The sequence below is a fragment of the Lissotriton helveticus genome, chromosome 11, assembly GCF_964261635.1.
Source record: "Lissotriton helveticus chromosome 11, aLisHel1.1, whole genome shotgun sequence".
In the NCBI taxonomy this organism is placed as follows: Eukaryota; Metazoa; Chordata; class Amphibia; order Caudata; family Salamandridae; genus Lissotriton; species Lissotriton helveticus.
In genome coordinates this window covers 850,857,532-850,873,552 of record NC_136072.1, presented here as the reverse complement: position 1 = coordinate 850,873,552, position 16,021 = coordinate 850,857,532, and the positions used below count along the sequence as shown (strand labels likewise).

Below are 16,021 nucleotides of genomic sequence, written 5' to 3'. Positions count from 1 at the left end.
CAAATATTTATGGCAGTTCTGGCCTATCAACTACAGCAGATGTATTTATCAGCAATACACTGCTACCTGGTTGGTCAATAAAAAAGTATCTTCTGTTCAACGTACTTGAAGATGTAGAGGTCCAGAAACGTCTGACAATGATTATGTTCTGGTAGTTTGGGGATAGATGTGGGAGACATTAGCAACAGCTGAAACACTCTCACATTCGTGAGGTCTTTTTAAAAAACATGTAAGAGACCCATATTAGAAGTGGTGATCGGTTATATGATGTTACAACGCATTCCGTTGCAACGCATGCCTTTTCCACGCATGCGTTACAACGGAATGCCATTACCACGCATATGGTTTACCACGAAAATGCCTTTACCACGCATAGTTTAACAACGTTTTTCGTTGTTTAACTATGCATGATATCGGCATTTTCATGTTAAACCGACTGCATGATTGATTATTTAGTTCAAATCTATATATGTATATGTTTTTTTAATTAAACCTAACCAAATAAATTATTACAATTAAAAAATATACTTACATTTTCTTTCGACGGTATTCTCCTTCTTCTAACTCTTTTAAGTGGTCCTTTCTCTTTTTTTGATGCAGTACGTAGACGCACGTACGTAATCACGTCTGTTAGGGAGGCTCTTTCCATGAAGGACAGAGGCACAGAAGAGCGTGTTTTAGGTAAAAAAAAAAAAAATGAAACCCTCTCGTTTGTTTGTTTTTTGGGGGGCAGACCCCTCCATCCCCGCCTTTTGTTTTTCGACCTTTAACTCACATTCCTTTACTACGTATTTCGTAGTAAAGGAATGCGTGGTAAAGGTTATAGTGGTAACCACGCATGCGTTGTAAAGCATGCGTGGTTAGTGCATTCGTGGAAACGGCTTCGTTGTAGAGGCTGTTTCCCGTGGTGATCAGTGTCTCAAATATCAGGACTATTATTAATCAACATGGTAGCTGTCAGGGATGCGTTATCTCAATTCTTCTGGAATTCTATTAGCAAGAAGATATCCCCAAACAGTTTTGGACGTAGATATTAATATTTTTTCCGACACACATTTTGAAATATTGTGCTGGGTTCTCTTCAGAAAATATTGTTTTATGATAGTTATATTCTGTTGTACTTGGATGTGTGGATGCCCGATATCACTAATGAACTTGAAGTGGGTGAAAAATTAGTATATATTTCATAATATAACAGGATGCAGCTACTTATACTTTATTAGAGCTCCTCCTTTTGGTGGTTGTGCCACGCACAGTGCTCTTCTACCATGGTACATCTACATTGTTGGTGGCAATTCTGACCAGGCAGAAATGTCTGCACTAGTCATGACAGGTGAGTACTCGATAGACAACTCCTGGGTAGACTATATTAACATCTTATACCTAGATTGAGTGAACAATAAATCAGAAAGCTACAGTTTGCTCACATCTCAAGGTTTCAGATGGTAGTTGGGCACCAACATTCGGCGATTCTTTTATCCAGCTTGTCTTCTTGTACAACAGAGCTAGCACAATTACTACTGCTGGCTGGCCAATGGAGTGGTCAACACACCAAGAAAAACTCTGGTATGCCTCTTCCATCCTTTACTGTATTGACGAGCCTGATTGGACCTGGTATGAATGGAATCTCAATGGCTCACTATGATTTTTGTACTTATCCCCGCAGAGCAAACACTGATGCACTCTCAACACCTTACAGCGATTATTTTTTTTTTTGGTCTTGTTTTTTGTGGGTGCCCCCTGCAGCCCTGCACCCCTCTTCGTTGTACCCGAAAGCAATTTGCCACCTCCACCTGCAGTACTATTTAATTAGGCACTGCAGTGCAGGAGGGAAAATGTCAGTCGGCAAAAAAATCCAGAATAAGGTTTGCACACCTCTCAGCAACAAAGTGTGCTTTCAGTTCAATTGAGCTAGGTAAAAACACTTAAAGTATAATAAGAAATCTCTTTCACTTCATCAGTGGATACACAAAAACCTGCTACCACCCTGCCCCCATCCAGAGATCACAAGGTAGTCCAATATGCACTAATATGATGGTAATAGTGAGGGAGGTTCCCACTGATGAAGCATTTGACTAGTTGAAAGAAGGAGGTTAACTGTCCTTTTTAGACAAATGCCATTCAACGAGGCAAGGAGAGTTCATTCAGAGCTATTTTGTCACTGGCTACCCTTTATTTTAGAGTGGCACTTAAGTTCTCTGTCCATGGGTTGCGCTTTTACTTTGTTAGTCCTGGACGTAGTTCGTGGAGATTTACTTCGCAGAATTCAGCTAGTTGCTGGAAAACTCCGCCGAATTCCGCAGAGTGCCGTGAATGGGCAGAGTAACTTTTGAAACCCATTTGCCACCAGTGTATACTAGTAAAATGTTGTGTAGCACCGCCATTCTAGACCACAAGATGGCAGCAACACTTCAAGTTTTCTGTGACGCTAGGATTCTATCAATAGAGGATATGCCTGCAGTGCACTATGATATGTTGGAGGAGTATACTTGTGAAAAAATCTGCTTCACCTACACACTAACAATAGTGTAAAGCATTTAGCTCACTCACCTTCTTTTCCAGTAGTCAGCTCGGCAATAGCATCTGGTGATGTCTGCAGAGGGCAAGCCCTCGGAGGCCTGCACAGAGCATCCCTCCACTCTGAGGCCCAGTAGGGAAGGCAGGGTGTGCCTCGCAGCTAGCTCGCCTTCTCCGCCAGTGCTCGGCTCTAGCTGATGAGGCCTGCACAGAGCATTACTCGACTCTAAGGCCCAGGGGTGTGAGAGTCCACTCTGGTGAGTGCAGCTCACATCCAGTCTCAGCTATCCCTTGCCCACCTCACCCCACTTTCTGAAGTTGGGTGTGCTCACTCGTGCATCAGTTCCACTCGTCCTTAGACGCACTGCCTGCCTCCGGCTCTTGTCGAGTGTCTCTACTCTTCAGGACGCCGACTCTCAGTGTGATGCTAGTCTCAGTGGTACCTGTTGAGGTTTGTGGTGCCCCCTACGGGCACACACACGTCCTGACCCACACTGTGTCAGACCCACAAGACAGCACAATGAATGAACTCACACAGCACTCATGAGGCTGTGCTGAGCTCTAGTAGGCACTAGGCACCACCACTCACTCCGCTGGCAGCCGAGGACTCAGACCGACTCAAGCAGCTTGAGAGAGAGGACTCAGTCAGAAGGAGGCTTAACCTGCCAGACGCAGTTCTGGCGCTGCTTCACACAACATTGGCAGTGTGAATGGGACTTTGCAACTCCCAAACTAAATAAAACAACCTTCCACCTGATGTTCTGGAGCATTTTGGAGTGGCGCCTGTAGAAGAGGGCCTAAATCTTCCCCCTCTGCAAATAATGAAATGGATGGTTTTAGTAAACATAAATTGAGCTGCACAGGTAAACCCTTACTAAACTCCACTTCGCCGGTGGGTGTCAGAGCTTTGACATACTTCCCGCTCAAAGTGGAGCGCGGGGTTGCAAAAACGCGTCACACTCCGCTGGCGGATCGGAGTTTGCCGCCCACCCTTGGTCGATTATGTGCTGGGCTCAAACATCAGGAGTTAATAGACGTAATCCTTGTTCACCGGAGGAAGATACAATTAAATCTATAGATGTCTGCTTGATTCACAATTGTAGGACAAATTTGCCCTTATGCATAAGGGACAAAATTCACCCATACAGACGTTCTGGGTATTGAGCTCCTGAGGCGATCATTCCAAAATCTGGTATCTTTACATCTTTTTATGCAAAAAATGTCCACTCTTGTCTCAAAACCCCAAATAGTCATCCACTGCCTGTGCCTTAACAGTCTAGATTCAGGTCCCTTTTAACACCTTTCTATTCCAGGCGTAGCCAATCCCTTTATTGTTGATTTTGCCTTGCCCTTTAAGCAGCTTAAGTCTAGCACCAGAGACCATTTTCCACTAAACGTGCAAGACAAGGTATTCCACTAACCTGGTCAAAACTGCAGTGGTGTCTAACAAAGGCTCAGTAGAAACAGATGCAAGCTAGCTTTTCAGTATGACAGAACTCAACGAGTCAGACTCTCCCTTTCCACCTCGAAAAACAAGAAGTTCATCTGTGAAGTCCCCCAGGGCTCCTCCCTCTGCCCAACCCTGTTTAACAAGTACATGACACTTTCTACCCAGTTGGTGAGGTGACTGGTTTTTGCAATCTTACGGCACATTTGAAGGGCTATCAAACCTGTGGCCCTACTATGGGGGCCATGTTTCTCTGCATGTTGCCTGCTCTGGGCGTGAAGGAACACTGGATTGGGAATAAACACATGCCATATTTTCCATATTAAGCATCTTGGGACCAACTGGACAATCCAGTCAATTAATATTGAAAAGCCCTGATGAAGTTCACGTTTTAAGTGAACGAAACTTGTTGGCTGGATGTTGTGCGTACATGTAAATAACCTGAATTGAATAAATAAAGAAGAAAAAGAAATACCTGTCCTCACATATATTCAAACTGGTTGTGGACAAAAAGATTAATGGTGCACCATTCCAAAATACAAAAGTACATGACACCCCTCATGCACATCATAAGAACCCATGACATCAGCATTGTCTTCTACGCCGATGACACTCAGCTCTTCTTCTCCCTCACCAACATAAATAGCATCTCTAGGATAAGGTTCCCCTCTTGCATGTCCAATGTGGCCAACTGGAAGAGAGAGAACTGCCTTAAACTCAACACGGACAAAATGGAGATCTTTCAAGACATTATGAGACATTGTCAAAACGGCATGGCTCTGACGTAATCATCTTTTTACATTGCATCGAACCTACTACTCACCGCAGAGGCTTTAAAAATTTTCAAAAGACTCTCTAGTAAGCGGTGTGGAGTAATAGCTACATCGGACCTGCACATGTTTTTTGAATGTCCAATTTTATCTTCTTTTTGGGACGCTATAAGCAGTTCATTGTCCACTTCCCTTGATCGGCAAATCATAATAAATCCTGCATCTTTAATTTTTGGCCTGGCAGATGCAGTCACAGGCCAGCTAAACATCTTCTTTTCTACACAATACTTTTGGCCAGAAGAGAAATCTGCAAAAAGTGGAAGGATTCTACACCACCTTCTCTACATGAGTGCCAGGCATCAGTACTGCAGGTTTCTAGGCTTGACCTTGCTAGATCGGGTAATCAAAACAATAGAGCCTTCTGGCAATTGTTGAAATGGGGTGAATAGTGAGATTGTGGACGTTTTTTTTTTAATTCCCTCCCCTGTCCAATGATTATGCTGCCTTTGCTTCCTCTTTTTGGCTTATCGAGTTATATCAGGTTGTGTCCTGATTGATGGCCCTTACGTTTTGTAATGCAGCTTTCCTCTGGTCTCTGTATGAGGGTCTTTGTGGGTTTGACATTACTATTGACGTAGCCAAATGGTTTCATGGCTCTGTCACCCAGTTTACTGAGATGGTGTGTCACTCTCCTTAGACTTTAATGGTAAGACCAGGGTAGTAAATGAGGACAAATAAAAATGGAAATCATTATCTTTGGAAACAAGAGCTCCCCTTGGGGCACCTCCTGGTGGCCATTCATACTACGTCCCAAGCCTACCTCAACAGACCGCACTACAAACCTCGGCATCATCCTAGATGACAAACTCATGATGAATAAACAGGTCAAGGCTGCAAGCACATCCTGTTGCCTCAACCTCAGAATGCTTTGCAAGATGCTCAAATGGCTCCCCATGCATGCAAGATACACAGTCACCCAAGCTCTCTTAACCAGTAGACTCGACTACGGCAATGTGCACTACATCAACATCTCCAACAAGCTCATGCAAAGACTCCAGACTATCCAAAATACCACCGACAGACTTACTCTAGACACCCCCAGAAGCACTCATATCAATCCCTACCTCTACTGAACTACATTGACTACCCATCCAGAAACGTTACCAATTGAAGCTGTCCATCCACTCCTACAAAGCCGTACACAACAATGGACTAGCATACCTTAATGACAGACTGCAACTTTTCCTCTCGCACCCTTGTACAGGGCTCATGCATTCACAGAAGTCAGGAGGGCTCGCCTTCTACTTCATTGCCGTCAAGTACTGTAATGAACTGCCTCAACACATCAGGATAGCTCCTTCACTTCTCAACTTCTCAACTTCTGTAAGACACTGAAGACCTGCTGTTCATCTAGGAGCATTGCCCAGCCTACGTTCCTGTTCCAACGTTTGGGTACCGTCATGGGCGATAAGTTGCACCATACTAATTAACATGATATGACATGATATATTTTCAGGATAATTAATAACAAGCTGAGTTTCCTTTAGATTTATGGCATATGCATTTTTCTCTTGTATGTATCCTGAGAATTGTGCATGAATACAACCTCCTTCTGCACCATTCTTGGACAGCGTTGTTCGAGAGGAAACAATCCATTTAGATTTGAAAGATTTAATGTTCTTTACCCATAATAAATAAAATAAAACAATTTTGTACTACATTAAACCAGTCAATTCTATTTTTTTCTCTTTTTAATTAATGAAGAAATATCGAAATGACCTCTGCCATGCATCTCCTCTAGCAAAATATGTATGCCTACGATGTAACCACTTACCACAGTGGAATGTGAAGCAAGCTGTAAGTTTGAGGGTGTGCAAATTAGCAGTAGTAGTCATGAATGAACATTCCAACAGAGGTCTGTCTGATCCAACTTTAACTCGTAAAGAATATGCTTCGATTGCAGTCCTCACGGTTGAAGTAGATTGTCGTAAATACCAAAATATTCAAGACTTTGGGGATGTTGCAGGATGAATCAGGAAACATGCTGCCACTTTTTATTAATTTGCCATACTCGCATTGCTTTTAGGCGTATATAATGAGAGATTCTAATAGTAATAAAGACATAGTCCAATAATAATGAACATATTGCAGCTGCTCGATGTTTTGGTAGTTTTTACATATTTTTCTAATGATATTTTGTGTATCAAACTTATTATCTTGGTCCGGTTGTGGTGACATTACATGTTTTTCAGAATTTATGTTGTCAATTCTGCATTCCGTTTATATCATGTTGAAATATGTTATGCAACTATTATTTGAAAACATAATAAACTGAAGCACCGTAAAGTGGCCGGACAGAGGGAATGCAGTTGGATTTAATTAGATGCAAGATTGTGGTGAGTGGTTGAGAGCAAAATAGCAAAGTACTACATTAGAATAACCAATAAAAATAAATAAGTAGTAATCCACAATCGCAACTCTAGCAATGACTTGAATTTATCACCATTGAGGCGTAAATGAAAATAATATTCTGTACTGAAATAGCATTTGCCTTCTTGAGTCATTATAAATTGTAAGGTTAAATTGCTTCATTCTTTGCACCTGGGGTTTAAATTTGACTCTTCTTTCTAACTACATAGGTTCCTATGCACAGGTAACTGGCTTCTCCTCTGTAGTCATGCGCGAAGGATCCTCTGACAAGATAGAGGTCCGCTGCTCTAATTCCTCAAATGAACTGGAGATTTTGCTGAATGAGGAGAGGATCACATTCAAAGAAATCAACTGGATGGACCTAAAAGGTAAGGGAAACAACTAGAGAACATAAAATCCATGCACACAGTTTAGAGTTTCTACTTTTGCGGCAAATTTGAGAAGAGTATAAACCTCATCTACTCTTTTAATTGTATGGGAAAAGTGGAACTCTGAGTTCTCCTTATTGATCAAGGACTCTGGTAATTACCATGAGTACTTAACTAGATCTCAGCATTTAGAGTTAACAAGAAGCAGTTGTGTTGTCTGAGCATCCTGTTACTTAATATTAAATAGGACAACCTTGTGTTTATTTTGTTTTTTGGACAAACTAGCAGGAGGACATTCATAACAGAAATGTCATACATCAGAGCAATTCCTGCACATAGCTTGGTAGGCAGATTGTGTAACAAACATTAGAGCGGATGTTTAGGTCATTGTAGAACAATACTGTGTGTGATAGATAGACAGTAAAACAAGACACTATTGCATCAGGTTCGATACAAGAGTTAATTTTTTTTATTTTTTATTTATTTGAGTTTTATATAGTGCTGGCTAGACCCGGAGGTATCACATCGCTTTACATAAGGTTCCACAAAAATTACAAAATTACATCAGTTACGAGTTACATCCGTTACTAGTAAAAACATTGCAGGAGCCAAGCAGAGGGGGTAAATGAAGCTTAAGAGGTTGAGGGGGTGGGGTAAAGGGGTAGGAGTGAGATAGGATGGAGAGACAAAGGAGAGTCTGTCCAAGGACTGCCTGGGTAGGTGGCGGCCGAGGGTGAAGTCCACAGCCCATCTCCTCTATAGCTATCAGGTAGCTCCACCGGGCATCAGCCAGATAGCAGGATCTCAACGGTAGAACAATAAAAGACCATGGAGGGCGTGATAGATGGAGCGTAGTGAAGAAAAGGGGGAGGAGTAAACGGATAGGGAGGAGAGTATGACAGATAGACGAAGTAAGGTCTGCACAAAGTCCGGCTGGGTAGGTGACGGCCGCGGGGGTAGGCCAAAGCCCATCTCCTCCATGGTAAACAACGTTTACCCCGAAACTTTTACAACGCAGGGAATCACAAAGTGGTTGTTACAACAAACGCGTTGTGATACCGCATACCACTACTCTGCAAGTCGAAACGACAACTTGTGGAGGGGGGGGAGGTGTTGGATTTCAAATCCAACACCTTCCCTAGTGTCCCCACAGACTGGAGTTGGAATAGTAAATTATACTATTCCAAAATCCAGCGCCCACCCTCCGCAATTCGGTGTTCCTTGCCTAGTAATGGTATGCGGAATCACAACGCGGGTGTTGTAACAACCGTGTTGTGATTCCCTGTGTTGTAAAGGCCAGCGGAATGACATCATAGATTCCTCCTCTATAGCTATCAGGCAGCTCCACCGGGCTTCGGTCAAAAGGCTAGGTCATTATGGTCAGAGGTCAAAGATTTCGTATCCTGATGGGTAGGCCGGATGGATTTGTGGTCTGGTCAATGTACGGTTTATTCTCAAGAGTAGTGGCACGAGATAGTAGGGACCACTGTGGCAGCCATCTTGGGGTCCGGCAAGGGTTTCTGTCCCAGGGTATAACATAGGCCGGTTCCCATTTTAATCTTTCGCTGGGGGGTGGGGCGTGTTTGTTGTGTCATGGGGCAGCTTGAGGCCAGAGCCAGTGTCCGCTTGCCTCCTGAGGAGGAGAGTATTTCAGCATTATAGCTGCACGGGGGGAGACACGGTGGCCATAATAGGATCAGGCGGGTCACCTCAATATCCCTCTCTGTTGCATGAGATGCTAAACGAGGTCTTTTATTGAGGCCTGTAGCTGCTATTTCAATCAGTAATGCGGCCTCAATGCTGAAGAAGCAAAAGGGGCCTCCCTTTGGGTGATTGCTTTTGACCCCTGGCGACGATCTTCTGCAGGCGCCATTTTGGGGTCAGGCACGTCGATGGATCACATACTCATAATTTCATGTAGTACACATGTTTAGATGTGTTTAGAGTCTGACTTCACAAGTATGCAACACTTCATGGTACTTTATTACTCACTGAGTGAGGAGCAATCTCAAATATCACAAGGCAGTGAATTCCAGCGATGGTACCTAAAAATAGTTAGAAATTGGCAACTTCACAGCGCGTGGTCGTTGAGACGTGACTAACAAGTTCTAATGGACAGATCCAGATTCCAAATCAATGTGTAGCTGTTGAGTGTGTTGGCAATTTGATATATGAAAACTGCATTGACCACTTTGAATACAATGCCAGAAACTTGTGGATTGATCCATTTTTTGCTAAGAAACATTCAGCTTTATATCGAAATGGAATGGTCAGTGGATGCCTAGGTAGATTGCATAGAGTTTTGTTCTCAAAGTTAGGAACGGTGACTAGTTGAAAGAAGGAGTACTGAGGGAGTCCTAAAAGTAAGTTGTTGCAATAGTCTAGTTTAATTAGTGAATTTTTCTTATGTTAAATGGCTGTGGTCATAATGTGTGATTCCATGGAAATCAGAGGGTTTAAAATTATGCCAAATTTCTGCCCAAAGATGATAAAGTCACAATGTGAATGAGAATATTGATGGAACTAAATGAGGGGCAGGCAGGAAAGGGGAGAAAACATAAATAACCTCCATTTTGGAGGAGCACAGCCTTAGAGACCTGAGGGACATCCACTGCTGAATGGTGCATTATTGTAGGTATAGGGAAAGGGTCAAAGCAGAAGAATATTTGTGTGTTATTAGCATAAATATGTAGAAGCTAAACAAGTAGACGGTCTCTCCGCAGCAGATGTTGTAAAGAAAACATAGCATGGACAACGTGGAAGAGCCTGACTTGGTTGTAGGAGGATGTGTGTAGTAAATAGGTTGAACCCTAGGTATTCCGGTATCTTAAAGAAGAAGTTAGCTGGAAAACTGAACAGGAGGTAGTGGGAGAAAATATGTCAGCAGCATTTTTTTAAGTAATGGTAGCACAATAGCAGATTTGAAGCACTGTGGGTAAGTTACAGATAGGAGGAGGTGACAGAAAAGAAAGGTTAGGCAGAGAAGCACATTAGAAGAAAGATCCATGGAGTTAATAGTTTGTGGGACGAGAGTACCATGTGGTACACATGATAATTGGTGGATTCTAGAATTGGACTAAGCTCATAGGTGAAGTAATAGGTAACCCAAAGAGATTAGGAGAGTGAGAATAAGGGATGTTAGAGATGTAGGCGGGATGTTATGTAGAGTGTTATGGTTTAAAATCCTTGCCTGAGAGTGAAGAGTACTTTTACGAGTGTGTGGTGGAGAGATTGTGGAAATTATGTTTTGAAAGTGTCTTCAAGGCTTGCTTGTGTGATTCCTGATCTTTTGTGTATTGTGTTTATGCCACTTGTGAAGTAGTAGCCTCATTCTAGTTTTTAGTTAATGAATGTCATGTGTGATCCACGTTTGAGGACAAGGAGTGCAGGAGAGAAAGTGTGCAGGAGATAAGTGTATCAAAAGCATGTTGAAGGGTTTCCGTACGTTGACTGGTGTGGTGGAGGTCATCGCCAATTTGGTGGCGGAAAGCAGGTACCGAAGGTGGAATATGTTCTCTTTTTTTAGATGGTAAAGACAGGGTCAGGTGATTCTGTGGAGTAATGCATTCACAGCAGGGTCCTGTGTTGGACCTCATGGTCATAGATTCAAATCCTTGTGGGTCCACTTAGCCTTTCACCCTTCCTAGGTCGTGAAAAGCAATTCAGTTGAATTGGGTCATAATAAAAATATGTTAATTCAGTGTCACAATGCGCCATATGTAGGTAGCCCCATTGCGATCGCAAATGCAGAAATTCGCAGAATTTCAGCATTTGCGATCGCAATTTGGGAAGGATGCTATGGAGCACACAAAAACCCTCATGCAAAATAAGGAATCACAAAATTTGCGATTCCTTATTTTGCCAATGCATTTAAGGACTCCCAAATTGCGATTCCTCAAATGCAATGTGGGTAGCACCCAAGTTGTACGATTTTGGCTTTAGGAATCGCAAATTACCACCAACTTCAGGTTGGTGGTAAATTGCGATTTCTTTGAAAAATGCACTTTTTTGCATTTTTCAAAGTGCCATGTGGCGCACATACATGCCCTTAGCGCATGTATGTGTGCCACATGTGCACACATGTTTATTTCAGGGGTGCAAAAGGGTGTCCTATTAACTCCCTTGCAACCTTGACATAGCATTCTCAATTTGCGATTCTCTAATTGAGAATCGCAAATTGAGAATGTCTTCCCATTCATTCCTATGTGCCTTCTAGCCCATGGGAATGAATGGGAAAGTATTGCTTATTTGCGAATCTCAATTTGTGATTCGCAAATAAGGTATAGGTGGGATTTGCAAAATATTTTGCTAATCCTACCTACATTGCGTTTTGCGATTCTCTAATTGTGATTCCCTGAAAATCGCAATTTGAGAATCGCAAAACACGTATTACCTACATATGGCCCAATATCCTTTTTGGTGAACATGTTCTTTACAAATGTATGTTATGTGTATGTATATAAAGAGTGTCTGGCTTGAGGGTCAGAGGAATATTAATGACCATATCTATCAGGTCATGGGTAATAAGATGAGAGAATGTTAGCTTTCTAGAAATATTTATATGCTCCAAAGGATTTGCCTCCTAATGTGTTATATATAGTGTGGAGTAAGTGGTTCCCTGCCAATCTCCCAGCTGCTCCAGTCACCTGCTATCTAACTGCTGCAGAGACAGTTCTCATCTGGACTTAGGAAATCTTGCGTTCAACTTTCTACCTGGAAAGAACTAAGAGGTCAAGGGGTATGGGTTGATGCCTCACTAGTGGTGCCAGTGACCTCTGTCACAAGAATGGGGTGAGGCTTGATATTTGCTTGCTTTCAATTGCTGAAAGATTTAGAGGGTCTCAGAGATCAACCAACACTTCAGATAGGGTCTGTCAACATAGGTTTCATATGACCTTGTTTGGGGGGGGCTACTTAGCACCCACTATGGTAGTTGAAGTCTGTCCCACAATAGCTCTGAAAACTGGGTCACGTACAAACATTTTCACACTTGGCTCTCAGGGTAGCAAGGGCAAGCAGTCACAGGATTCTAAGGGCCGTAGTGGGCTGGCAAGCTCAGACCTAAAAATCAAAAAAGAGACACAACAATTTACTTTTGTGGCTATACACCTACTGATCCCCCATTGGGGTGTCTCCCACTTGGCTAACTGCAGCATTATAGTACCACACAAGTCAATTGCATGATCTTTTAAATTTATATGTTCTTAATCTGGTGGTCTAGAGAGTAGGAAGTTAGTATTTGAGACTCTCACGATTGACTAGCATAGTTCCAGTGGGTTAGTCTTCCCCCGACAGGCAAAGGCCCAAGTGAGTTGAGGTCAGTTCTCGAAAGCCAACAAGGGGACTTTCTCACAAGGCTGCTTGGGTTTTGTCCATCATTAAACAGTGTTTCTGGTGCTTCCACACATGTGTAGACCTGGCTGCTGTCATCTCATCCAGCCAGGAAGATGAATGCAGCCCAGCTTGGGCTGTTGGTTGAAGCAGTAATAGTCTTGACTGGACCAATACGATAACCATTGCAGTTTCAGTCACAACAGGAATGATGCCTTTCACAGTGACAATTTGTTTCCCAACTGGGCTGTTACAGTCATCAAGGCAATTGCAGCCACATTGGGACCCTTGGGTTCATGTATGCTTTTCACGGTTCCTGACAAACTTTGAGATAATGGAAGACCCTCTACAGAATAGGTTATGCTTAGCTATGTTTTCAGGCTGTCAACTTTCGCTGGAGGACCCTCCATCCAGGGCCATGGTGGGGTTTACCTCATGAACAGTTTCTCCTCCTGTAGAGTAAGATAGTTCCTTCCTTCTAAAACACAAGAAGTGGTGCAAAGAATACCTGCAAGTAGTCTTACCACTGACAATCGTTTGAGGTAGTGTTTTAGCCCATACTTCTTTTTCTGCCCACCTTGCCACCGCAGATTAGACCCTAGACCCAACCATATGCAAATCAGCTTTGGGTCTGCTCCAATTGGAACAGTCCAGCCCGAACTTCAAAACAAGGTCCTCTTTAAACCAGAACACAAGTAACTCAAGAATGGTTTTGGCCTCGTTGAGCCTCACTTAGGGCATTAAATCAATGATACAAGAGGTGATAGAAGGAATACTTTTAAATAGCCTAACCACTGGCAATCACTCATAGTAGCATTCAAGCCCATCTTTTTTTTTGCATACTATGCCACCTCACATTAGACCCAGATGTAGGTAAATCAACCATGGCCATGCTTCAATAGAAACAATCCCGCCGAAACGGCAAGTGAGTTCATCCGTGAACTGGAACACAAGCAACCCAGAACCAACTTCTGCATAGTTCTTCAGTTGGGTGCAGCTTGGTGACAGTGGCATAGTGGGCTTACTATCCTGCCCTCTCTCAGTAGGTAGCCAAACTTTTTGGCACTTGGCAGACCCTCAACTCCTCCAGTAGAAAGTACAGACTTTATTTGTCACCTCTGGGAGACTGGCTGTCGGGCAGACGCTTGCCCTGATCACACAGCAATTACTAGAGTACTCTAAGGAGCACTCCCTCTTTTAGTCATAAAGGACTTGGAACCAGAGCAAAGTGGGGTGGCTTGGGTCTCACTTTTATACGAATGTATGACATTACATCGCATACATTCACACGGCAGTAGTTTACATTGCGGTCATTACAACTCAAGTTGCTACAACGACTTGGGCTAGAGGCGCTGGACTTGGGAATAGTATGATTTACTATTCCAACTCCTGTGTGTGGAACAGTAGGGAAGGTGTTGGAATAGTAAATCATACTATTCCTTAGTGTAGAGCGCCATCCAGCGCAAGTCGTTGTAACGACTTGCATTGTAATGACCGCGTTGTTACGGTATCGCTCTGTAACGACCGCGTTGTAAAGGTCGTTCTCCCTTTTATATACATTAGACCTGGCATGTGAATTCACTCCATCACCGGTCTTCACCTTCCGAACCGGTGTGGGATAGCTCTGTTTTCAAGTTTCCTTCTCTAACTGATCTCCAGATACAGCCTATGTTTTGAGTGTTGTATCTCACAACAGGTAGCACTGGGGCTAATTCCAGATGGGACAACCCACAACATGGCCACAATGAAACGTGAGGTTTCTGCATCTGGCTGTCATTAGTTTCTCTGGAGAAGTAATTGTGGACAGACAAAAGTGCAGGCCTAACCTAGAAACTTCCCCATCTTGCATCACATAAACAGAAGTTCCACCAGAATGAATTATTAGTCCCTGGATAATACACACACTTTTGACATACAGGCAGGATATTAGAAAGGGTTCTGGGCATTCACATAGCTGCAGACATTTATACAGAGGAGTGGGTAGGCTAGACTTTCATTGAGAAAGATAAAAAAGGTCTGGTCACACCATTAATCTCAAAACAGGGTATACTGTCACTATAACTTTACGTGTTGTACAAAGAACAGGGACAGTAGTTCTCCCTCAAATATGAGGGCACACTCGATGCACCCCTTCAGGTCTCAGCACAGGACCAAATATAGAAGGTGAAGCAACAGCAACGTGTTTGCAATAACCTTTGCATTACCCTTCCCCCAAAGAACATAAACGGCTGGATGAAAAGGATTTGATTCTCAAAGGCCCACACCAACTCTCAGGTTTGGAAAATGCCCTTGAATGAATATAGAAACTAGATGCAAGGGTGCTGTTAATTCAGCTATATCATGTCACTGTTTCATTTTCTGCATCAATTTTTCCAGGATACTAATATCTTGTTGGTCTGGGATTCATGCACATTGTCTCATTTATTGCTTTAGTTATTGCTTTCACTATTATACTTTTAGTTTTCAACTCCTTTTTCTTTCAATATTTTCCTTGAGTCACTCTGCCTTGTTCTGCTTGCTCTCTCACTTTTATATGCTTTGCACTCCTAAACCTTTTTTGTTTCACTCGCACTAATGTTTTCTAGTATTCTACTAAAGTTTTTCAATTTTTCAATTTGTTTTCTTTTCATTTCATTCTTACATTGTCTTTCCATTCTTTAATCATATTTAGTTTCTTATTCCTTTTGTTCATTATTCTTTCTTTTTCTCTTCCATACTTTTCCAGCCTTCATGTTTTGTTCCCCAATTTTCTTCGCTTTTATTTCTTTTAGTCTTGCAGACCTGCTTTTCACTTTTCTCATATTGTTCTCTGTATAAAGTTTCATGATTGCGTTCCTACTTTCAGACTTTCTTTAAGTATTTTATGTTTTTAGGGTCCGTAAGCAATTTACCTATTCTTATATTTCTTTCACCTTTTGTTTGTTGATTTCTGTATCCTTTTTTTCTTTTTTTTCTTTTTTTTCTTTTATTCTCTCATTATCTACATTTTCACTTTTTCCTTTGTTTCTTTTTACCTTTATTTCATACATTTCTTGTTTATTTCTTGGTTTTCTTTTTATAGTTTTCTTTTTAACATCTAACTCATTGGAGTACATTTTCTCTTTGTTTCTCTAATGCTGCCTTTTGATTGACTTTAACATCATTTTGACTTTCTTTTG

General features: G+C 42.3%; 1 protein-coding gene across 2 annotated transcripts in view; it reads left to right on the top strand.

Annotated features, from left to right (window-relative positions):
- SUSD2 (sushi domain containing 2) overlaps window positions 1-16,021 on the top strand; it is a 900,046-nt gene that overhangs the window by 487,366 nt on the left and 396,659 nt on the right. For both annotated transcript variants that reach the window (XM_078667086.1, XM_078667085.1), the window contains exon 22: window positions 7,374-7,532. In XM_078667086.1, the coding sequence (XP_078523212.1) occupies window positions 7,374-7,532 (159 nt within the window). The remainder of the gene's footprint in view (window positions 1-7,373; window positions 7,533-16,021) is intronic.